Here is a 25,833-nt window from a genome sequence, read left to right on the forward strand (position 1 = left end):
CTGACTAGGTAATAAAGAAACACACAAAGGTGTTTTCAGAAGGATCTGATACGAGCTGTGCTTCCATGACCTCGCCTCTTTCCCCAAAGCCTCTCGGAAAGCAGGAACACGCACATTTACTGACCGGCCCCATCCGATGGCAATTGCCGTAAGGACTCCTAAGCTTATTTCGAGTCCCTGAACATCACTTTGACTCGTTAAAGAATTAATTCAGACATCCTGCCCTTCAGGGGCTGCCTAAGGGAATATGCAGCGTCCAACAGGCTACTCTGGCCACTTCATTCCTGGCTTCAGGCCCATCTGTGCCCTCTCAGGGCTCGTAATAAACCAGAGCAGAGGAGGCAGCCAGCCAGCAAGGCAGCCCTGCCCTGCCTGAGGCAGCCCTCACGAGCCACTGGGAAGAAGATGCTCGAGTCTGACAATCCTTGTGCTTGAGTCCGAATGGTGCCGAAGTTCCTGAAAATGCTTGAGCAGCTAAAGGCTGAGGAGCACCCCAAGCAAAGAAAATACCAAGCATGCCCTGAAAAACAAGCCTCCAGACACTCCTGGGAAACTTAATGAAACCTGTTGAAGAAAGAAGGCTGGAACAGCCAAGACGCAGCAAACTGGATTTTCCCTCATGCCCCAAAGCTAAATGTAAAAGCTCAGTAGCTCATGGGGAGGATGGTAGCAGGACCAAAAATCTTCACCTTGAATTAGTTTTTTTTGATAAGTATCAATTGCACTGCTAAAGAAAGTAGGGGCATATGCTGAGGAGGTAGAAACACTAGCGGGTAAAACAAGCATGTTGAGGGAGGTGATTGTCCCGCTCTACTCTGTGCTGGTGAGGCCTCACCTCGAGTACTGCATACAGTTCTGGGCACCACAGTACAAACAGGACGTGAAACTGTTGGAGAGTGTCCAGAGAAGGGCTATGAGGATGGTGAAGGGCCTAGAGGGGAAGACATATGAGGGGTGGCTGAGATCCCTTGGTTTGCTCAGCCCAGAACAGAGCAGGCTGAGGGGAGGCCTCATGGCGGCCTGCAGCTCCCTCACGAGGGGAGCGGAGGGGCAGGCACCGATCTATTCTTTTTAGTGACCAGCAATAGGACACGAGGGAATGGTGTCAAGCTGCGACAGGGGAGGTTCAAGCTGGATATCAGGAAGAGGTTCTTCAGTAAGAGGGTTGTTACCCACTGGAACAGGCTCCCCAGAGATGCAATCATGGCACCGAGCCTGTCGGACTTAAGGAAGCAGTTGGACTGTGCTCTCAGTCACATGGTCTGAATTTTTGGGTAGACCTCTGTGGTGCCAGGAGTTGGACTCAATGATCCTTGTGGGTCCCTTCCAACTCAGGATATTCTATGATTCTAAACATGATGCTGATAAACATTCTCACTGTATGAACAATAGGTCTGTACCACCAGAACACCTGCGGTATCTAGAGGAACAAGTAACTTACTGAATAGTTTTAGGAACTTGACAGGAGAGCTACTCAGACTGGCATTTGCAGGGCATGTTAAAAATACAAAAACTGAAGAAATTCGCTTTAAACTCATTTGAATATGCAGAGATCCAGACAGCTATGTACTTGTTCAGCTAGCTGATTGGATCCCTAGCTAAACTACCTGCAAAGCATTATATCACGAAATGGCAAAAGCACAGCCAAATTAGCCAACTGCTTTTATCCAGGCCAGCCTGTTCAGTCTGTGTACTTGTTTTGCTCAAATAAGATTCAGTCAAGATGCTTGCAGAGAGGATTTTCTATACAACTCCACAGAGATCAATCCATGCTCAATGCTCTTGTTTATCTTCATAGCACCAAAAGAAACGTGAGCCTTTTGTCCCACAATTCAAGTACAGCAAATGAATGAGCAATAAGGGGACAAAAATAGAAAGCAAGTACAAACAAGCTTTGCTTGGACCAGTTGATTTCACTTCAACTGGCAGCACATGTGTGAGCAACAGCAAACAGGACGTGGCACGGGTCCAAATCCCTCGGCCTGCCCCCAGTTTCACACTGCAGAGACTGCAGACACGAGGCATCCAGCTCACCCCTGGCTGCAGGGCACGTGGAAAGCAGCAGGCTCCAGCCACTGCCCGTGCTGAAGGTCACCATCCCAGGAGAAGCTGGGCCTGGCTGTTCAGACTTGTTCACTACAGCTGGGCCGGATGTTTCAATAAAACTGTCACCATTTCTGCCGATTTCTACTTCATTTCCAAGTCAAATGATTTTTATTTTGAGGTTTTTGGAAAAAGCAAACACATGCTTGCTTCAGCATATGCTGTTACCACACCACAGCTTTCCCTGCTCAGAAGAGGCTGGGTTTAGCTTCAGAAGCGCACTGCTGGAGGTTCCTGAACAGCCTGAAGCCTCAACTAGAGGAATTTAAAACAGGAAAAACATAAGAAGTGAATTAGGATTTATAAAAGATGATGACACAGACACCAAGATACTCCTGAATCAGTCAGTAGGCTGAGATTTTGTTTTGCTACTTGACTCCCTCAAATGCCATTACCTACTTGGCAGAGGCTCTACCCTTGGGGAAGGCTGATGTGTGTGAACTCGCACCCTTCTCCTGACAGCAGCTTCAGAGAGGCTCTCCCTGGGGATGGTCTGGCCTTGCAGCATCCTTATGGAGCCATGGAACAGGATACAAGCAGGAGTGAGGGCTGCTAGGCTACTGGCGTCCTTGTATATTAAAGGAAGGGAGTGCCTCCACTCAGCTACTCCCTGGACAGCATTACTGGTTATTTCAACTATGACTACTTTGAAAAAAAAAAAAAAGTGATAATAATAGTAGTAAAGTCTTTCCCATTCCAAGCACCTTCAAGCTGCCCAGGAATAGAAAACTTCCCTTTGCTAAGCACAGTCCAATTTAATACTACCTAAGATGTAACAATTAACAACCAGGTTCAGCAAGTCAGTATTTTAAATATAAAACAACATTCACAAAAAGCTTTCTCCCAGCTGAAGCCAATAAATGCTTTACATGGGGGAAAATGAGCTCTGATAAGAATCAGAAGTGCCCAAAATACACAAGTTTATCACAGCAATTTTTGTAACTGTATGCAATATTTCTGAAACTCACAGGGATGCCAAGACTTACTTTTTCCTCAGTCTCACAAGGCTCCAGGTACTGCATATTCCTCCTATAACTTATTTTGCAATCCTCACAAGATACGTTCAGCTGCTAAGAACAATTCTTCTGTACAAATGCTTAACTTCAAGAGGCAGCTCCACAAAGATCTTTAGAGCTCTACATACAGTGTAGAGTCATGCACAGTTACGGTAACAATATTTCCACCCCAAGAGCAAAATATTCATTCTTAAATGACTCAGGCTACGTTTCTGACTACGTGAACTGAAATCCTATCATGGGGGGAGCCAGGGAATTAGCCACCATTGGACACTACAATGAGTTAGTGCAGAACTTCCTTCAGAAGATGCTGACAGATCTGAGCAACAGAGGTTCTACCTTTTACACAATACACAGCAGCAATAATCCTTGGGCTGGCCAGTGGTCCTCAATGCTACAAATATATCTGTACTTTCCTGCTCGGAGCTTCCTTCAGGCCCTAGTTAACCTTTGCTCGTAAAGCATTATGTGTTCCAGAAATGCATAATGGGAAAGGATGCTGTAGCCAGCCCTTTGTACATGGAAACCCAAGCTCAGGATTGCATTGAAACTGCATTTTATGAGGCAGCAGACATGGTCTTAAAGAACACACTGCCAATTTTTCCAGCAGAATGTATTTCTATTCAATAACTTATTGGGATATAAAAGAGGATTTTTCATCCTATTTTAGTCCATGTTATTTTTAGTCTATTTAGCCTTTAAAATATTCTGCCTATTTTAGTCCCTGTTAACATCAGGCTTCTGTTAAGCACTCATACGTAACAAGCTTCCCTCCAATTAAAAAAACAAAACAAAAACGATTAGACTGTGTGTATATTAATAGCCAAAAATCCCAGTAAGGAACTAGGCCATTTTGTGGCAGATGCTGCACTGACTGAGGAGCAGAGGCACTCCAGGACTTCATGTGCATTGGGTATCCAACACCCAGCAATTACTTACCTTGGCTGTCCACTCATTTAAGTTCCCTGCAGAAGTTAGGTCAGTATTAGTAGAAGTACTTCAACTCTTATAACAGTATGAAATGTGCTGGATGCTTGCTTGGTCCTAGATGACTCTTTACCACTCACTTTAAGATGTAGTTTGAGTAATACCTAGCTGGAGAATTTTTCTGCGAGTGACTACCACATAAAGTTCTACTTAACATCTATATTGCTCTTGGGAGATTAATAACAGGTAACTCCCCTGCACTTCTGTACAATAGCTAGAGCAACAACTTTTTATTTCATTGAGCACAGCACTCTACTCCTATATTGACAAATAGCAATGACTCATTCTTGGCAAAGACGTTTGCTAACACTCCTGCCAGAATAATCCCTCTCATTTGCAGATTTCTTTATTGAAGGCTCACATGGCCCCTGGGTGCTGGGCAAACCACTAGGCAAACTATCTGTCTCAAGGGTTGTTTTACTATTTTGTTTCCTACCTCAACCAGCTAAGCAGCTAAATTGCTTCTATTTCTTAGCTTCACAAACTTCCATCATTAAAAAAAAACAAACACCAAAAACCTTACCCCAAGTATCTTCTTCCAGAGGCACTCGGCACTCTACCCTACCAGACTTTCAAGGTAACTCATTCAATCCCCTTCCTCTATTGCAGACTTGGTTAGTCATTCCGCACAGATTCAGAAGGGAAAAAATACATATATATATCATTAAAATTAACATATATTTGTTGTCAACTGCCACTGCAAGGAACTACTACATTGTATTGTATAATGAATGTACGAAGTCACAGGGTAACCTATAATGTCGAGCCTGTTCTCATTTGGCTAACATTATCAACTGTTGCTTTACACTGGCTTTTCAGATAAGCCCAGAAGCATCTTTGCTTCCAAAACCAGTCAAGTTTGAATGTTGTTAATTTTAGTACAACCATCTTAAGCGATCTAATCCAACATACAGCCAGAGCAAAATGGCATTTCCCCAGCACAGGCAAGTAGCTCAGGAAGCAAGCCTCCAGCTCTGCTGCTGCACCGGGTTTCTGCACGCTCTTCGTCTGACTGCTTTTGTCTAACCTTAGAAACAACTGGAAATAAAACTTGGTGTCCTTGTATAACTGCTGCCCAGAGACACTGGGATCCACTCACTGGAAAAGCTGGACACAGCACCCGATGTGCTTTTGTGCTGATGGTTTCCTGTATTTTTTATTTTTTTAGCCAAGAGTATAAAGGTGCTATGTTAGAAAGCCCCAGGCAAACTTCTCTGTTCTAGTCAAACAAACAGCATTCCCTGAAGTGATGACTAACTTACAAAGGGCTTTTTTCCCTCCCACAGAGTTTTAAAAACACACCATTCAGTTCCCTATCAGTTTACCCCATGTATACATCTGAAGTTTTATTAAAGTTTATCTAATAAATATGATACCCGCCTCAATTACTAAAAATAATTTTAATAAGAAAACTCCACAAAATCATCAAGATCACATTTCTTTTTAAAATTAAACCACCAGAGTAATTTCCCTAAAGATTTACTTGTACAGAAGATTTATTTTATTAATATTTACTAAACCCATTAACTCTGTCTACTGAACTGTAGAGTTTGTCTGTCAAGCTCTGCACAGAACTATAAATCCCTCGGGAACTCGAGAATATTAAACCTAATAGAGACATAGCAATTAAGTTTTAATAACTTGAAAAGCCAAAGTTCTGAAAAAGAAAGCAGCAAGTTAGTTTTTTAACTCATCCCCCCTTTCCTTATATTATTTAGTGATAAGTTAGGAAACATTATTGCTATAACATCATAGATATTACCATACAAATCCAGTTCGTAGAAAGTCCCTTAACTATTAATTGGTTTTATTCATCCACATTTTCCCAGACTTCTACCGATTACTAAACCCCACGTCAGAGCGGACATGCTCTGCTGACCCTTTTTTCCCCACTGAGAGCAGAGAATTGTCGAAGCCAGACATCTTTGGCCACAATTAGCCACATAAACGGTGCCCAGTTTTAGTGCAGAACCTGATAGCTTGTCTTTCTGCAAATAGCCATATCTTGTTATTTCAGGGAACTCTATACTTTAACTGCAAGAGTCGGAATTAATAACAGACACCAGATCCCTCCATCTTTTGAAACAGAGGAAAGCTTCCTTGTGACCCTGAAAATGGCCACAGATTTGATGGCCAGCCTTCCACTAACCACTCACCGTCATTTCTGCCTGTTGGCCTAACTGGGGTGTTTGACAACATCGCAGCTCCATTACTGCCACAGTCCCGTGCTGAATAACCTGTCAGCATTGAGCTGTCGTAGGGGCTAATTGCTGCTTCTTGGAGTGTCACAGCACATCACAGCTGAATACTAAGTATGAACTACTCGTGTTAGCCTAACGAGGAAGCACGTGCTTGGATCTGGAAGGTCTGCACGAGCACAAAGGTCCTACCCAGCAGTTCTGTGAGCCAGCCTCACGGTGGAATGCTGCAGAGCTGAACAGTTCTTGCCTCGTGCTCTTTCCCCCCAAGAATTTATCTCTCAGAGCCCTGTGGCCTGACTTCAGGCACGTGAGACATGAAGATAGCCTGAGCTAACATCCAGGTTTCCTTCTGGGATGAAAGACCTCCTTATTTTAGTGTTTCAGATAACATGTATTGAACGGTTTTCTTTACCTTACTGTAAAGGAGCACCAAAGGATCCAAAGGCACATGCACTGAAGCAACATTTGCAGAAGAATAATGTAAATAATCATCAGGCTTCCACACCTTTGCTTTTTGGCAGGTCTATGTCACCTGAATTGCTATACTGTGTCAGCTCATTTTCCAGAGAGCCTTCCACCGAAGTGTCACTGTTTGCCCTGTTAGATAAAGAACTGCAAAATGCTAAACACAAAATCACATTTGGATCTGGGACCTCACCTTAAATCGGGAGCATAATCATGAGATGAGAAGAAAACAAACCAGGCTTTATAAGGCAGGCAAACCAGAAGGTTTCAGAGCAACTTTGAGAAAGCTGCTTCCCTAAACAAGCTTTAGATGGTGAGGGAGCTGCATCATGTTAACCCCCAGTGAAGTGGGAATGTGTAGAGTGTCATAACTGCACATGCTGGAAGCATCATCCTACGTTCTCCATCTCGGCCAGCAGAAACCATCCATGAACAACATTGGCAGTGACCAAAACTGGGAGCTTTATGAGGTTGTGGCATGCTTGCAGCACACACATTTTATAACTTGAACAACGACTGCCCAAGTATTTAGTATTAGCACTGTCCCGAGAAGTGAGAGCAGGATTTGGGCAAAGAAGTGTTTCATTTATTTTAAATAATGTCAGGCTGTCTGAACAATTCCCCATCAGTTATTTCAACATTATTACCCTGCAGCAAGAGGCAGGAGGACGTGGTGCAGGCCCTTAAGGGGCGAGTTGCTGCCCTTAGTGAGTAAGGGTTATCGGAGCTGGGCTTACCACTGGCAGCTTGGTTCTCACCAAGGAGGCAGGAACAAGCTGATCTAAGACCCCGCACAGAATGGGTTTCTTGTGGGTCCTCATAATTCCAGCATTACACACCAAAGTTAAGCCAAGCAACTCGAAAATCAGCTTCACATTTTTCCTTCAGACTTCTCAGCAGCTCAACATTGCACCATGCACCCAACCACTCCTTAAGTACCTGTGCAGCCACAGCTTACAGTGATCCTGCCTGCAGAGAGCTCATTTGTCCTCTAGTTATGCACCGTGTTATATGTGCCCAAAATTCCCCTGGAGTAACTCTGCAAGCTGTTAATTGGTTTTGTCTGCTGATAATTAAAAAAATCTCTGCTATATGTTGTACTTATAAATAACCGAATTGGAGGGATTCCTTGTTTCCTTTCAGGAGAGCCTACTCAAAATTAAAAATAGATTTCTCTCAGTGACACAGCTTCTTCATGACATTCCTCGACAGAGAATAGTACATTCCTCCACAGAGAATAGTCAGGCAAGTCTGTTCTTCTGCAGAAACTGTCGAGACATACTATACTTTTTTTTGGCTTGACTATTTTCAACTGGTATAAAAATACTAACATTTAACCCTGCTCTTTATTATCTAACTGCATCCAATAAACAGAGCATCTGACATTGTTTGAACTGATAGCAAGGATGCAGGAGAGCTGCTTTGACATAAGGAAGCACTCGTTTTTTCAAGACCATAGTGCTCAGTCAACCAAACCAGAAGTAAACTGCGAAGTCTAAACGTTATGACAGTTCCTGTGTATGCACAAATTTGAGATTTATGGAGAGAGCAGAAAAATGAAAGGGATGGAAAACCACCAATTCAGAAAATAAATCATGCTCTCCTTAGCTAGTTTTGCCACACAAATAATCCTTTACAAGATGTCTGTAGTGTTGCATTTAGGAAAACACTAATTAACACTAATTCCGGATACGCGAGGGAAACCATTTGAAGCACCCACAGGATAAGCACATCCCACAGCACAAGACACACCCAACGTGAGGCTTTGTCACAGCTTGAGGAGCGAGCTTCAGTGACAAAGCTGAAGACTTCATTTTATGACTACATTTTGCTTAAGCGATGCCTACCATGAAATATAAGCACCCTACCAAGAACCACACTCACAGAACATGTTGAACACTCAACTCAGAAATTCACTATCTACATTTATTACAGTGAGGTAGGCGGGAACACGTGGTAAAAATAAGTAGTTTTCTACGGATTTTGATCCTTTTCCTAAACTATCCTATTTCTAAACAGAAAAGGATTTTGCAATAAGAGCACAAGACCCAAACTTGCAAGAACTGAAGAGATGACACCAACTCTAAGCTTGTCAGACAACTTGTCTCAGCCTTCACTCCTCCAAAGCCCTGGTGTCCACCTTGTCCAGCTAGCTTCAAAGACCAGAGCATCTGAGAACGCATGACAAGCATGCACACTGCTGCAACACGGCACGATCGAAGCTTCAAAGGACGTCTGAAACACCCTCGCTCTGAAGAATACTCCTATTCCCCAGGCTTTCCTAACAAATAAAAATAAAATATATATACACACAACAACAACAAAGTTCTGACCTTTCAGAACTTCAGAACTACTTGAAAGGTTCTGAAAAAAAGGTCTACTTGAAAAGGTCTGCCACTTGGGCATTTCCAGTGTTGGTTTTCTAACATGCCAACTGCTGAAGCAATTCTCAAGTTAGTGGCAACTACTCCTTCGCTCCCACGGCAGTGGTTGAGGCCCTTTCTTTCCAAAATCCTGTGTTATAGAGCAAATCTAAACTGCTTACAATAAAACTGAGGTTTCAGACCGTACAAAAGCCGGTGATTTTCAGGTAACTTGCTATGACAGCATCACACCGGGTTAAGATAGATCATGAACATGACTGAAGTCACCAAGAATGAAAACTACCCAAGGAATTCTGATACCCAAAATCACGATACCCAAAAAGTTTCGTCTCAAAACCATCTTACTACCTAACTTCAGGCAGTTTAGCTTCTCTAGCAAATCACTTTCTATCCATGAAACTGAGTAAAACTGCCCCTCTAACATCACTACCTCTGTTAAGCATTAAGGATATGTCATTATGGCAAAGGCAGGTGAAAACCTAGACGTTTCTAAAAGATTTTTCTGATCAGTTGATGCAGAAGTTTAAAAGGCAGAAGAAACACTTATGCAGGCAGGAATTAACTTCCTACAGATGGAGAATTGCTTAATTCTAGTTCCTGACACAGACCAATCAGCCTAACAAAACGTAATGAGACATTTTTCTAGCATGAGCCAAATGTATAAAGTCTTTTTCCTTAATTCTAATGTCAAGGAAACTTATTCCTTTATGTGATGGATGAGCAGGCATACAGAAATAGCCAAGCTTCAGCTACAAGAATGATGCCCTAATTCTTAAAAATGTGAAACTAACCTTTGGAAAAGGGTTTAACATAAGCAGTAAATCAGTACTATGTGAACCACAAAAATCAGATCACAGACACCTATGTAACTTCAACTTTGCCTTCTGAAAATGCAATCAAGCCATACCCTAATTCTCAGCCTGAAGCAGCAGTTCTCCACTACCTTCATTAAATTAACAGTGCAGGTGAACCAATCCTACTGCTTTAAGCTGGCCTAAAGGTAAGAAAGGAAAATTGCTTATGTAAAGAAAAACAAACAGAACACAAACCAAAACATCAGCACCCACAAACACCACACAACGTAAACGTGCATGAACAAGACATTCATCCCCTTCAGTGAAAGCCAAGGAACAGACAGTGTTCAGTTCTTACCCTCCAATACAAAAGACAATCCTGAATCGGTTAATATTACACATTTGTAGAAACATGTCAATCAAGAGGATCAGGATCCATAACGCCTTTACCTACAAATCAGACAAACTCTTAGTCTCGTTCCTCTAAAATGTCACCATGCTTCATTCATTATGCATCCTTACGTTTCCATGGTCTCTTGTGCTCATTAGTAAGAAGTATGTTAGTGTGATGCAAATAATCCTATCTTCAAAGCAAACAAACACTTCCTTCACTGCCCCAGGGAAGCCTCCATTATATTTGTTACCTATACAACAGAAAATAGAGCTCTGTAACACTCAAGGATCATCTGTTGAGAGAACCCTTCACATATGTGAACGTCATTAACAGTTTTAAGATGAAAAGCATTTTCTGTCATTTTCCTCAGCCATACAAGAACTCGTGCTAAAGAGAAAGCAAATTTTACATGGAATTCAGTCAACACGCTTCCTTTCTTCTTCTACGTAATATGATCTACTCTGTCCTATAGTGTGGACAAGACATTAGAAGGATGAGTCCCCAGCTGCTAAAATACCCACAGCCTAAAGATCTTTGCTAGGTCTCGTCAAATGCAATCACTGCTAGAGCTGAAGAGATGATGGGAAAAGTAACTTAGAAAAGTTTATTTCAAACTAACAAAAAATCCAAAATAAAAAAAATAAAAGCAACCACCCCATCCTCCCAGATTTGCAACATGGAAGAGTTATTTAGAAACCTGGCCTTTGGATTCCTAAAGGTCCTTGCATTCCTTGTGGTGCCCCCATTTCGTCCAAACCAACTATCCCAGTGTCAGAAAACACTGACAGGAAAAAGAGCACCACAGATAAGGGAAAATAGTCCTTCGTGAATGCTGAAACAGGAAAGCACGATAAAATAAAATTAACAGGCCAACTCACTCACCTCTCACAGCTCCAGCTTATTAGTATTGCTTCCTGAAAAAACAGGAATCTAACACTTAGGTTACACAGTGCTGTGTGTACTCAGACCTACGGGTCCAGGTGACACCTACATTTTTTCATTTGTAGCTAATGCAGTAGACTCAAATCAAAGCAGCTTTTCACACGAGGAGCTGTACATCTTCGTATCCACACTGCTAACTTGCTATGCAGATCAAATAACTATCGTTATCAAAGGTTGTATTTATTCCTCAGAAGGAAAGCAGAAAAACAATCTGCTCTATTTGGTATTTTTGAAGATTTACCTGGTTAGTGGACACTTTGGAGAATAGAGAAATACTGCATTCTCTCCCTAGCTTTTCTAATTAGCTTTCTTTGCCAATTCCCAGTACTACACAGAACAGATGATTACAATTCCAAGCTGGCTGGGAATTGAACAACTTATTGGCCCCCAAACTCCAGGGGAGTATCCTAGATGCCTACCTGACAGAGCGCTGATGGTTGGCTAAAAGTCATTTTGCCTACATAGATCAGTTTTCCAGAATACTAACTTAATCTGAAAGCATTTGGGCAGACGATAGCAGCAGAGGAAAAAAATCCCCATTTCCTCTCTTGAGCAACAGACAGAATGTAATTTTCAAAGTGTCTACAAGGCATTAACAGTCTGGGATGTGTTCACCTGATCCCAGCAATTATCTGGGCACCTTACTACCATACTTTTTGGTAGGACTGAAGACAGCTGATCCCAATGCTTTGGAGTTCCCAGTAGAGATTAACTTTGATTTTAGTCTGAAAATCTGACAATGACTTTCCCCCATTCCTTGGGAGCAATCAGAGTTTGATGCCACCAACAAGATGTGCAAGTTTTCTTCCGACAGCAGAAGCATCAGGATCCAAAAAGATGAGCACTCTCACATTTTCTCAGAGCTTGACAGACACCGTCTCCTGTAGCTTTGCTCAAGAATTTGAACTATGTATTCATATGAAGCAACTCAATTAGCTTGTGCTAAAGAAATTTGTAGAGTGCAGCTAAAACCTTCCTGCAGGAAACTGTAACACTACACAAATCTTTCTGTCCTGATGAGCCACAGGACAGTACTGAATCCATGTTCTTTGCTTGAAAACTGACATGCTGATTAACATTTTTAATGGCCTACTATTCAGGTTTTCCTCCTTTGAGCAGTCCTAGTTTTCCCAGTGGTTATTAGAAAAAAAAACATAGGCAGCAACTAAGCAAGACCTGCTTATGTCTAACTTAAGGGTAAATCCCATGATCAGATCAGAGTTCTACTTCTTAAAGAGATCTAGGGTAGTTTATAGACACAAATACCAAATAATAACCTACAGATCTATCAGTATTTAAATACAGTGAGTAATGGTGCCTTAAAGATTTCCTTAAGATTTTTTTTTAAACTCTGTTCAAACCTCGTGAAGGAAACATGCCCATGAGAACAAAGATCGTGCAAGTTATCAGGTAAATTTGTTGACATTCTCATGTGTAAGAGAGTTTCCTTACAGGCTGTAAAACCATCATAGCAATGCTACCTTATGGAATAACAAAAATGCTAACAAATAGCCAAGCTCTTCAAGTCCTCATCTTCACTACTAGAAGACAATAAAACTGCACATGAAGCTTCCCTACAAACACCAAGACGCTAAGGGGGCACACCAAACTATGCTGTCAAGTTACTCTTTTTTTTTTTTCCTTTGGTTTTGTTTTTAAAGAATGCTACACAATACCATGGTAGCACAAAGATTTTTCCCTACTTCTGTAAAATAGCTCATCCAAACAACGAAGCGTGCAAAAGATAGAGCTGAGGAAACATTTCTTTAGTCTGATTACCATCCATAGACACTGGCACTGAGCACATTCTTGCACTAGAGCACTGTTGGTTGTTAAATGTACATCTATATGGTAACGTGGGATGTAGACTCAGAGCCCAGGCACATGAATTCTGCAGGACATGCTACCGTGGAGATCCCTTTCTATTAATACCATTACTGTCTAGTAATTACAGGTTCAGAACTGGGTCCATCTAGTTTTGCCCTTTCGCTACTGTTTCTTACAACTGCGAGGGCCAATTGACACAGAAAGCTCTTCTTTCTACCGCACTGAAAGGAGAGAAAAAACACCACCACCACAACCATGATTTATCAGCTGCAATATCCAGGATCTTATCTCAAGCTTTGCAGGGCCTCTCTGGGTCATCTGATTTCCCTTCAGCTTCCCCTCTCACTGCTCTCACAATTCAACATCAACAAGACGCCAACAAAACAACTTCTGTCCAGGTTAAGAGCTGTGCAAGATGACTTTATGGCGTTTCCAATTTAATTAAACAGGAACTGAATCCAAGAATTACACTCCAAGTAAATGCAGGGCCCAAAATATTTTCACTTGAAGAAGCTTCATTAGGAAAAGGAAGGAAAAATCAAGTGAGCATATGTACGCGTGCAGTTAAGTCTGCAAGGGATAAACATTTGCAGATCATTATGCTAAGTTTCTAGAATTCAGTTGAATCAAGCTAGGGGATTAGTCTTCTCTATTCCCAGTAGTTCTCTAAAGAGAACAGAAATGATTGATTTTTCCCTCAACTGCATGATTTAGAAAAAAAATTAGCTCTCAAAAACAAGCCAAGACAGTTGTTCGATCACATCTCACCTGCTGCTGCATGCCAAGGAGCAGGAGAGGGGGAAAAAAGTCACACAAGGGGAAAGGGCATCAATATTTAAAAGGCTCTCAGCCCAGCTTGGATGCTGTAAAAATTCGTTTTTAGCATTAATGGATTTTAAAGGTGGAATATATTAAATATAATGCTACAGAACTTCATATGAGCAACTTCAATTGATACATTTTAGGCCAAGTAATAATCTGTTACAGTTACAACATGCAAACTAAATATTTACTATGGCAATTCAACCTTGAAAAAATAGCAATAACCAACTAAAGCAAACTATCTTAGAATTAAAAGAACCAGTGGTAATTATTAACAAATTATGTTTGTTTGTTTTAATATATGGTTTGCTTTTGCAAAGCTCAGTTCTATGTTAAAAATAGTGATAGAATTACTTGACCATGGAAAAAAAAATAGAAACTTAGATTTAAAATCAAGACTGATGTAATAAATTTTTTTTTTTGATGCACCAATTCAGAAGCTCCATGAGTCTGCACTCCTTATTTGGAAAAAAAATAATTAAAAAAAGACATTATCCGAGCTAAAGAAGTCACTTCCAAAATTTGCTCTGTGTTCCTGATGTACCACGTAAGCACCAGTTTTTTTCACTTGAAGACCAGCAGCAAACATCAGTGAGTTTTTGCTCATCTGACATGTCATTGTTCCATTCCTCTGTTTTTATTTATTTCCTGAGCACTTCCAGTAGTTTTGATGTTTACTAAAAAACTTCTAATACTCTTGTCTTCAGTTTATGGCTGAATACCATAAGCAAACGCTTCCACACATTAAAGTTTTGGAATATATATCAGATAGAGGGCAAAAGAAGATAATAACATGCAATACCTGCTTTTCACAAAGCTTTTCTTTTTTTTTTTTTTTAATGTACAAGTATTTAGCTGAAACTAAGCTAAAAGTTCCTTTCAATATTTGCAGGAAGGCTTATAAAAAAGATGGAGCAACTTTTTATACGGGCAGATAGCAATAGGACAAAAGGGAATTGTTTTAAACCAAAAGAGGGGAGATTTAGATTAGAGGTTAAGAGGAAATTCTTAATTATGAGGGTGGTGAGGCCCTGGCACAGGCTGCCCAGAGAAGCTGTGGATGCCCCATCCCTGGAGGTGCTCAAGGCTAGGCTGGATGGGGCTTTGGGCAACCTGGTGTGGTGGGAGGTGTCCCTGCCCGTGGCAGGGGGGTGGGACTGCGTGGGCTTTAAGGTCCCTTCCAACCCAAACCATTCTGTGACTCTATGAACTTGAACCAAGAAGGAATAGATACTGTTTTACCTGCTACTTTTTCCAAAACCTACTTATTAATGGCTTACAAAGGACTCTGCGTTCTTCAGCAATACATCAACAGTGGTTACATTTTACAGGTATTTCAAGTATAAAATGCTGAAATGATCCAAGAATGCTGATGCATGGTCCATCTGAAGTAAATTCTCAGCTCAGCACAGGGGATGTTGTTGAACAACTACCACTTTTCAAACTAAAATCACTCCAACAGCCATCGCGACCTCTTCTTTAGAACCTCTGCCAAAGACACACTCAGCTGAGACTAAGTTTGTCATCTCCGGCTACAACTTATCTAAAGTTACAGGACCAGAATGGATAATTTTCACAACTTTTTATGATTATAAGCTTTAGGTAATGTTACTTCAAAGTAGCCAGACAACACAACAAAGTAGCCAGACAACAACAAAACATGGAAAAAAAAGTGTCCATCTTTTTAGAACTGCCCTAAGTCTTAGATCTCATTTTTGGCTCATGAAAGGGCAAACAGAAGGTATCAGCTACAATTCCAAGCTGTGGAAGACGCAGTGCTATGCACAGATGGAACCCTTCTGTTGTTTCTTCCTACTTCCAAACAGGACCACTGCATTTATGAGAAAGCTTAACATTTATGAAAGCAATCGTTTGCCCTACTACTCCTCGCTTGATTCTAGTCACTAGTCCCTAATCTGCAGACATAATTTGCTGTCCTCTTATCACAAAAAACTCACAAGGTGAAACTGGGCAACAGATCTCACATCAGCAAGTGGCTTGGTAGGTCTGTAACTTTCACCCGCTCTTTGATGGTAGAAAAGAGAATTTAGGAAAGTGAGATGTTTTGGTCAATGACATTTCCTCCCAGTTCACTTTCCCCACTGCATTAACCTTCCTTCATTTCTCTTATCTCATATAAAATGTTTAAAGTATGTATGCTACCAAGTACAGAATGCAATTAGAGTAAACCTTTAAGTATTTGAAAATAAGAGATTCCCTCCATACTTTCTTGTAGTACAGTAGTTCCCATTTTTCAGGATTTTCCGTGCCCTTGCTCTCTAGCTCTTCCTTTTCCAAATAAATTTCCTTTTTTGCTTCTGTAGATCTGTGCTAGGAAAACAATAGGAAGGACAGATTTCATGTTCTTGTTACAGGCAGTTTGGCATTTAGTGGATTTATTGAGGTGGAGGTTGTCAACTGAAGGTGGCAAGCAGGCAGCTCAGCTGACCCTCTGAAAGGGACTCAGAAGGGAGTATGGAGCCTTGTCAGCATGCCTTCTCCCCAACCCACACACCCAGCTCATCAACTACAGGCAGATCAAGCTGAGGACCTGTGATCTTACAATGAATTCTTGCTAAAGCAGCGCTTACAACATCACATTGGATCTACTGAATCCAACAGTTGTCAAAGGCTTCCGTTTTCTCATGTTTCTAGACAAGAATGAAAAACTTGTCTAAAAAGCACAATAATCTAACAGGGCATGTCAAGGATGTCAACTGCATAAATAAAATTAGTTCGAACCTTACTTTCTGAAAGCAACGAAAAACATACCAAGTTTTAGAAATAAAACATAGAAGCCTTTCTGGAGTCTAAAAATCCTACAGTAATATCTGTAAATGTATTCCTCCACAGAGGTACATGATTTATCTTCAGGTTGCACACCTTTCTTTATGCATAGAGAATCTTTATCCAAGTCTTTTACTATTTCTGGACAGGAACCACAGGATTCACATTATTTGCTTCTGCCCATTTAGCAGGACTAGTCTGAACTCAGATTGAAACACAAGTCTTATTTCCAGGGTCAAAAAATGTCAATACTGCTTTAAGTCAGTTTTAGAAAGAATAAGAAGCTCGAAAACAAGTACAACCATTTTCTTTCTACTGTGTTGAGCTCCCAATACATTTGGGAGCAAGGATCCAAGTTTTCACATTCCTGTGATTGTAGTCCGTTCATCTGACTGCCTCAGGGAACAGATACCACCAGCGGCTCACTTTCCACTGAGGTTCTGCATCATTTTTTGGGTTAAAAGGTCCAGTCAGCCAAGTATGGCAGAAAGCTCATCAGGAGCTCAGTATTTTGATCCCACAGGAAGGAAACGGCTCCCTTAGAGAGCGGCCATACAGAAGTGGAAAAGTGAGAGAAGATCGTCTGAGCAGATGGGAGTCTTCAGCGAGACATTTGATTGAAACCGAATGTACGTACCGCAATCTTGGCATATTCAGAGGCATTTTTAAAAATAAAAAGTTTCCTTGTCCACTTGTCCAACTAGAATTATTTAAACAACTCTTACTAGGCAGAAATAAAGAAGATAGCTAACTTCTGTTGCAGAAGTAACAGTTCTCATTGCTCAAACTAAGCAGTGTGAGAGGTCCCATCAGGGTGCATTACGCTGCGTGGAAACTAGTAATCCAGCCCTTCCTCCTCTGGAGAGGGGCCTTGTCCTCTTGGATTCACTGGGAACTCCTAAGACCTAATGAGCTAGGATGCTGGGGCCTCAACATCAACTTGTGCCTGAGCTGAAAATACTGTCACAAGACAACTGTTAACTAAATCACATAGATGCAACTGGAAAACTGCAGCTTTCCAGCTGATTTTTTTCCTCCACAATAGTATCCACCAGACGTCCAGATATCCAATAACTCCCTCTGGTACTCAGAGATTCAGGCTTTCCATCACCCTGTCACCATGTCAAGCAGGATGAAATGCCAATTCTAGATGAAAGTATCAGGTGCCGATTATACATCTTTGCTCCTGTCTCTGTAAATAACTCTAACCAAAAAAACACTTTTTGTGCATACTTGAGGAACATGGCTACAACTTGCAGGCACTTGATAAGTGCTTGGCTAAATTCACAATACATTTTGCTCAGACATCCGTTTTGTCAGAGCTGTTCCACACAGTGCTGAAGATAGCTTCTTATATTGAAATTAGCCTATTGAAATTAGCTCGTTTTACCCTTCTTCCAAGACCTTACTCTTACATATATAACAGAGCCTAACTATATTCCTGAAAACATACTGCAGGTCTCACTATTTCCCACCTAATTAGTTCCTTTTGCTGAGGCTTCAGCTTGATTTGTACAGGTGGGGATCAGAGACCACAGCAGCACGTTTTGTACAAGTCACCCCTTTTAGCATGCTTAGGACGTGATGATTAGTGGCTTCCTAAAGTGAGCTGTTTATCTTGCTACCCCTGAAGCCCAGTGAGAGAAATAAAACTAGAAAGCTCGACAAATTCCCCTTTTCTGAGCAACACTTCTTTCTGTCAAGAGCTACACCAGAATTTGCTTAATTACTTATGTCTAGAGAATCCTCATTGACCAGGATGAGAGACATGCTCTGTGAAATGAGTCTGCACGAGTACCCTGCAAGAGAAAAAAAAAATATATATATATATATTTGTTTTGTTCTTACAAAAAGCATTAAAGTTGAGCTCAACCTGAAAAGGAAGATCTCTAGTTAGGATGAGGATTTCTGTTTTGAGCTGTTATGCCCTCCAAGCAGGCTACTTCAGTTGTTATGCCTACCAAACAGGCATTTGCATACAAGCCACATTCCAACCTGACAAGTTTATTAGCAACAGAGACTGCATTTTATCTGCAGTTCCAAATGCAGTGCTTAAGACACTTTAACCAACACTGTATTAATTAGATGCAGTAAATAAGGCTCTATCCCTGCAGCGGAAGTAATCATTTCTAATTTTCACCCTTGAGAGTTTTCTGTGGAAGGTCCTGAGCTTCATCAAACAACACAGATCAAGTGATACACAGAGAGCCCCTTCCAGCTCCTCCAGGCATCAGGAAATTGGATTGGATTGTTCTCAGTGAAGGACTGGGGCACGAACAAGCAGTAAGTTACCACAGTCTAGAGCAGCTCTTAGAAGGCAGCTCCATACATTCACCAGGACACCAAGAAACATACTTAAAAATACCAAATACGAAAAATGCTCTTATGTATTGTAACAGTACGAGCCAGTGACTGCAGTGCTGCTTCGTAACTCCGAACTGGCAGCTCCTCTATCACGTTTCTCACTGACATGAGAGAGAAAGCAACATCTAGGAAAAATACACATGGCACTTACAGAATAATCAGTTTACTCCCAACTCTGTTCCTGAGAAGATGCAAGTCACAAGATGCAGACCGACCCTACTGCATTCTCCTAAAAGCACACGCAAGTTCTCTTCAGTGTCATAACCACGTGGCTTCGTAAAGCAGCAGACTATTCAGCTATTGAAGCAGGAAGTGTAAGCCTCCTTGCTTATCTAAGTTATGCAAGAAAACAAAATACAAACCATGATCTCGCAGTATTTCTACCGTGCTTTTGCAGCATCCAAATGCATCAGAGCAACCTCAAAAAACAATTGTCATAAAATGAGGTCTCAGGAAGGGTTTTTTTTGTCCATTTATGTTTCTTAAATGGAGTGTGTAGGCTGCTACAGTCTGAGAGTAATGTTCCAATGGTGAACCACTGCAAGGCTGACAGGTTCAAAACGCAGGACCACAGTCAGCATGAAGAGATTAAGCCTCTCTCCCTGTCTCCCAAGAGCAAGAGAACAACTGAGGTGTGAATTCATTTTCTGTGGGATTTTTGGTTATTTAGGAAGACCACGCAAGCTTATCAATTGTAATGCAAATCTTTTCTGCAGGCTACTGTATTTTTTTGTAATAGGGATACTTCTAGAGGTATAATCCAGGGTTGACACACCTGCTTCAATGACTTCTGTCACGAAGAAAATCTCTCATCTTCTTTTGTGGACAGCATGCTCATATCACACAGTCAATCACCTTCAGATAGCAAGCTGGATTACCTGCAGAAGTTTTGTTTGTTTCATTTTTACAGCTACGTGGAATATGAGCATCAGATGCAACCTTACAGAAACATTTTCAGCTTAACTGCGTTAATGAGCTGTGGTTTAATTTCTGCTTTAGAGTAAGATACAGAATGACACTGAACCTGGTGGGAAAGTGAGGGAATATATTCTAATGAAATGCAACCTACAACATGGAAGCTTTGCAAGAAGTCCATGATTCTGCCAGTGAAAAAGTCTTTTAGGTGGTAGCATATAACCGAGTATGGAAGCCTCAACAGGTACAGACAAACACTGACTTGGGAAAAGAAGTCAGTTCAAGGTTTGCCACGTTTAAAAGTTAGTCCCAGGCTGAAGAACTGCTTCCTTAATTTTACTGGGGAGAAAAAGAGGATATTACAAATTTAATCACCTCTCTCCATGTCAGGGTTATTCTTTCCCCAGGGAATGGCAACAGATTCTTGCTGCAGGCTGTTACAAATTCAGTTTAACTAATTCAAAGGATTTTCTAGAAGCATGTGATTGGAAAAGCAGCTGCAACAGCTAGCTGTAGTTTCTAAACTGCTGCTCACTGTTTCATTTTAAGTTTTTCATATCGAACAAGATGCCATTTGACCGCTGGAGCTGAAGAAAAAAATGGAAAACACCAAGTTGCTCTGCTGTGTGACGTGGAAATCACAGAGTCAGAAGAAGCAATGCTGCAGCTGAGTTCAGTTTGTGTCTTGTCATCACATCAAATAGGAGTGAGATGAAGCTTAGAATAGGAGGGTCTAAGTCAAGTCTTAACATTTTATAGACATCGATGCACTATGTGCAGTTGTAGGACTATAAAGATGTTAAAAACTAGCACTGGTATAAAACAAAGTAGCTGGCAACCAGCAAGCTACAAGAGAAGTTTGTTGTGATATTTTATATACCACGTTTTATAATAGTTATTTTTGGCAGCACTAACAAAACAAAAACAGGCTCTACAAGATCAGGGCATATTTTTGCCAATGCTTTTGACTCGATCAACTGCTGGCTCGCAGCCAGATATAAAATGCCGACCCACGCTTGTCAACTGATGTCTGGGTCTTAAATGTAGAAGGCTGCCTAAAAGCCCACGAAGCAGATGAATCGGGGACTTCTGGGACTTGTTTCCCTTCAAGCACCCTGGGAGAAAGATTGCTTGAGCCAGAGTTCAAGATCATAGCCCAGGGGCACGCTCACACTGCAGGCAAACAGAGCACATGGGAGGCAAGAAGGCTCATCCTCCGCGTCTAACGAGGGCACATACGCCCTGCTCAAACTTTGTGTTGGGTATAGCCATCTATACTGGCATTGCTTCAGTTCCCCCAGTGAAAAATCACAGAATTACTCCAGGAGAGGAAAGATTTCCAAGATGAGGAGAATATAAAGCAGCTGTAGGCATGGCTTTGAGTCACCAATATTTTCAGGTGCACTACACACGTGCACTGTAAGGGGAAGTCCAAGACAAGGCAAGAGAAACAGAGATATGTAGGGATGTTGTGGGAGACTCCAAACTTATGACTGCTAGAAAAGAAGATTTTATGGCCTTTCATTTGTACAACTACTGTCAGCAAAAGTGCTTTCAATATCTTGGCAATAGGTGGTACATTTCCTCGAATTGTTACTCAGAAGATGCAAAAAGCAAGTACACTTACAAGGAGCAGACAGCTGTCTCAGAATCGCCTCCAACAACAGACAAGGTGCAGTATCACAGGAAACCCTGACATCTACTTGGCAACGTAGGGCTAGGAACTACCTTGGCATGAAGCTGACTGTTGGTCAGCAGCCTACAAATTATCTCAACCTGCTCTGTCATACTAATGGGTCCTGCTGACCCTGACAATCTCAAGGACAGCTTTAACCTTGGAAGTACTGGCTGGCTACCAAGAGCGGCCTTTCATAAGGCTGGCCAGTCATTAAGTAGAGATGGCCACGAAAGGACCCAGACAGCATGATCAATTATCAGCACAGAGGCAAGTCCTCCAGATTTGTTTCCACCGTCCCAAAATTCCTCACGGAAACCAGCTCAGGATGTGACACAGAATCACAGAATCACTAAGGTTGGACAAGACCTCCAGGATCACCTGGTCCAACCATCCCCTACCAGCACTGTCACCCACTAAGCCATGTCCCCAAGCACCACGTCCAACCTCTCCTTGAACACCCCCAGGGACGGTGACTCCACCACCTCCCTGGGCAACCCGTCCCAGTGCCTGACTGCTCTTTCTGAGCAGAAATGTCTCCTCATTGCCAACCTGAACCTCCCCTGGCACAACTTGAGGGCGTTCCCTCTAGTCCTATCACTGGTTACCTGTGAGAACAGGCTGACCCCCAGCTCCTCACACCTTCCTTTCAGGGAGCTGTAGAGAGCAATGAGGTCTCGCCTGAGCCTCCTCTTCTCCAGACTAAACAACCCCAGTGGGCCCTGTCCTTGTGCAGGGGGCTCCAGGTGAGGTATCACGAGAGCAGAGCAGACAGCGAAAATCCCCTATCTTGCCCTGCTTGCCATGCTGCTTTTGATGCAGCCCAGGGTATGGTTGGCTTTCTGGGCTGCAAGCGCACATTCCTGGCTCATGTTGAGCTTCTCATCCACCAACTCCCCCAGGTCCTTCTCCTCAGGGCTGCTCTCAATCCATTCTCTACCCAGCCTGTATTTGTGCCTGGGATGGCCTTGGCCCAGATGTAGGACCTTGTACTTGGCCTTGTTGCACTTCATGAGGTTCTCACAGGCCCACCTCTCAGGCCTATCAAGGTCCCTCTGGATGGCTTTAACTCCATCAAAGCCAAGAAAAAACAGCCCACAAGAATGATAAAAATGAAATCAAGATATAATGCACAGTAAAATTAAAACATTACAGTCTGGCTAAGCCCTCCATTTTTCATCAAGCATACAAGATTACCTTCTTTCTTCAGGTAAGGACTGCACTTAACCAAAGCTAAGTAACTGTCCCTTTTGCCTTTAAAGAAGCTGAATTTAGCCTGCCATTCAGAGCAAGGATTTCATTCAAAAACCCCAAACTCTCCAAAGCAAAGGCTACCACGTGCTCATCTATTACCAATAAAGAGTTCTATAAAAGCAGAGCTGTTTTTGTTTAAGAACCTCACACAGCAGATCTACTATGCAACCAGACAAATTTGACATAACCAGGAAGATGGGTACCTATGTTGATAGCTGTTTCCTGTTTGTCCCCTGTCAGAATCCAGATTTTAATTTCAGCCTTCATCAGCGTGGCTATTGTTTCTGGAACACCTGCTTGCAGGCGGTCTTCAATAGCTGTAGCTCCAAGAAGCAGTAAATCCTGAAAGAAAGAATTTGAGGGATTGGTTTCTTAGGATAAATCTCTGTTTGGAACACTCTCAAAAAGGGAATTAAAAACAACATGTTGTGCCTCATTGCTAATACAACATTTTGACAAGCGATACATACTACAGTAAGTTTTTTGTGTGCCTATTCTACTTCCTCTGCATACAATTCACATTTCAGGACGTATAGAATGGAACCCAGTGTTTATGATCAGAAAGATGGCAGCGTTTCAAGAGCAATTAATTCAAGTTACACAACTCCAAAGCTATCCTATGGACAAATATATACACACTTGAGCATTCTCTAATCACCGTAGGAACATGATGAGTTGTCACAGTTAATGTTTTGCTTAATCTCACAAAACGAAAGTCACCTGGCATCACAGCATTTAAACTAACTTCACTCTTGGAAAATGTGCACACAAACTGGATACAGTTGCTCAAAGCAAAAAGTTATTTCAACTATTTACGGATATAATCACTACATCTATGTAACAGAAATGGTATGAACATTAATCAATCCAAGTATCTGTAGGCTACATACGGATGCCTGCCAGAAAAGAATGCCTCATACAACAACTTCATACAATAGCATTAGCCATATTCATACGCAATTGTAAAGCAATTGCTTGAAGAGATTTGGCTGTGTTACAGGAAAATAAGTCAGGCAGACAAAAAAAAAAAAATAAGAAATAAACCTTGTCAAAAGGCACAATCTATTCTGCCAATTTTAACTTTAAAAGCATTTTTAATGATTGCTTAGACATGTAAACATGTCCAATTTAAAAGAAATTGATATAAATTTAGTTATGTGCCCCATTTCAGGGGCTGAACAGAAAGAGTAACAGCTTCTCTTCTTTGGAAGGTTTGTAATTTTTTAAAACAAACAAAAACAGATGAAGAGAATGTCAGTGCAGCTCCAGCTTGTATGCATGAGTAAAGAACTGGGGGGAAGTTGTTATTCATACAGGTGTATAGGCTGACACTAATTACAGGTCTTGACAAAATTTAATTTTTGTTATGAGACATTCAGCAAGTAAAGATAGTGGAATGAACTCCTGTAAGCCATTTTCTTCAGCCTCCCAGTAAAACATCAGCCCTATTAATTCAAGCAACATTTGTAGGTAACAAATGCAGTCCAAGTGTGCAACTGCAGCTTGTCTTATGTTCCCAAACCCACTTGTTAAGTGATTACACGACAGCACAGCACTTGGTAAGGCCAAGCTGCCTGAGCAAGGTTGCTCTTGCATCCGTTGAAGCCCTCTGAGCCATTTCACAGGTGCCCAAAGAAACCAGTTGAAGTTTGTCTCTACCCATGCACCTGTACTATGATCCAGTGACCTCCGCATTCAGACTGAAAGTACCACTCCCACTCTTATTTAGGTCAGCATGTTAAAACAATGTATTTATTAATTACATCCACACGACATATCTAGAAGAAAAACGCCTACAGACCAGACAATTAATACAGAAAGCATCAACTCTGAGAAAAATTTAAGTTTCCGGTGCAATTCCCTGCTCACTCCTTGACATTAACAAGAATAGAATTAACAAGAAATGAATAGCATCAATTTTTTTCTCCTTCCAATATGCTGCCACTAAGTCCCATACTTCAAATCTACAACCCACTCGTGGATGCCTCTTTTTCAAGATACTAAATTATGAAAGGAGGCAGAAGGTAAATGGCCAAAACCAGTTTCAGGACTGAGAAGATATCTTCAAGCTAGAGAATCAACCCATGCTGACCAGTTGATCATCCACGATCATTTTTCACTTAAGTGAGTTCTCTCATAGGAGAATGAAAGCGCGGTGCAGCAGGAAGCAGAAAGTCAAAAAAAAATACACAAATCTCCAGAATCAAGGCTTAGGTAACAACAGTGCTACTGACCAGCCTACAGATGACACAACAGACATCAGTTTGAAAAGCAAGACCCAGTCTTCAGCTGCTGCTTATTGAGTTGCTGGAGTGTTTCTGCCACCCCATGCACTCTAGCTCCTGTTGCGGTCTCGGTCTCCTCTAAGATTGTTTCAGTCTGTGCACCTACAGGTCCCGGTGAACACATGGAAATGTTTAGTGTCTAGAACAGCTTTCAAAAAACTTGAACTGTGACTGCCCTAGGAAAAGGGAGAAGTTTTTCTTCCTATGGGAACTTGGTGCAGCACACTGATTATACAGGTTCTGCTATCAAGTTAGACCAACTGTACACAGGTTGCTAATGAAGAATACAATTTCATTCTTGAAAAAACAAAAAGAACGGTTTGTTAATCTGTATCAAGATACATTCCATGGAAAAAAGACATGTTTGGGAACCTGAATCTGATCCTCAAAAATGTGCTTTACCTTCTCAATGATCTCATAGCATTCTTCCAGCTTCTGAGCTCTGTCTTTCAAAAGCGTACTGGTTTCATTGTAGATGTTCAGCCACTCTCTGTAAGAATTTTCTGACAGATCTGCATAAGCAATGCACAAAGTCCTCAGACCTACAAAACAAAATACAGCGCACTTTTAGCGTGTACAGTGGCTGAGTATCAGCAAAATGGCTTAATGACTGCTAAA

The 25,833-nt window shown here is 41.6% G+C and overlaps 1 protein-coding gene across 8 annotated transcripts in view; it reads right to left on the bottom strand.

Annotated features, from left to right (window-relative positions):
* The window catches only part of ATP8A2 (ATPase phospholipid transporting 8A2), a 309,878-nt gene that overhangs the window by 205,330 nt on the left and 78,715 nt on the right, over positions 1–25,833 (bottom strand). For all 8 annotated transcript variants that reach the window (XM_068671922.1, XM_068671930.1, XM_068671958.1 and 5 more), the window contains 3 exons: positions 25,618–25,757; positions 23,134–23,272; positions 18,457–18,521 (listed from right to left, as the gene is read on the bottom strand). In XM_068671922.1, the coding sequence (XP_068528023.1) occupies positions 18,457–18,521; positions 23,134–23,272; positions 25,618–25,757 (344 nt within the window). The remainder of the gene's footprint in view (positions 1–18,456; positions 18,522–23,133; positions 23,273–25,617; positions 25,758–25,833) is intronic.

The sequence above is a fragment of the Anas acuta genome, chromosome 1 (genome assembly GCF_963932015.1).
Source record: "Anas acuta chromosome 1, bAnaAcu1.1, whole genome shotgun sequence".
NCBI lineage: Eukaryota > Metazoa > Chordata > Aves > Anseriformes > Anatidae > Anas > Anas acuta.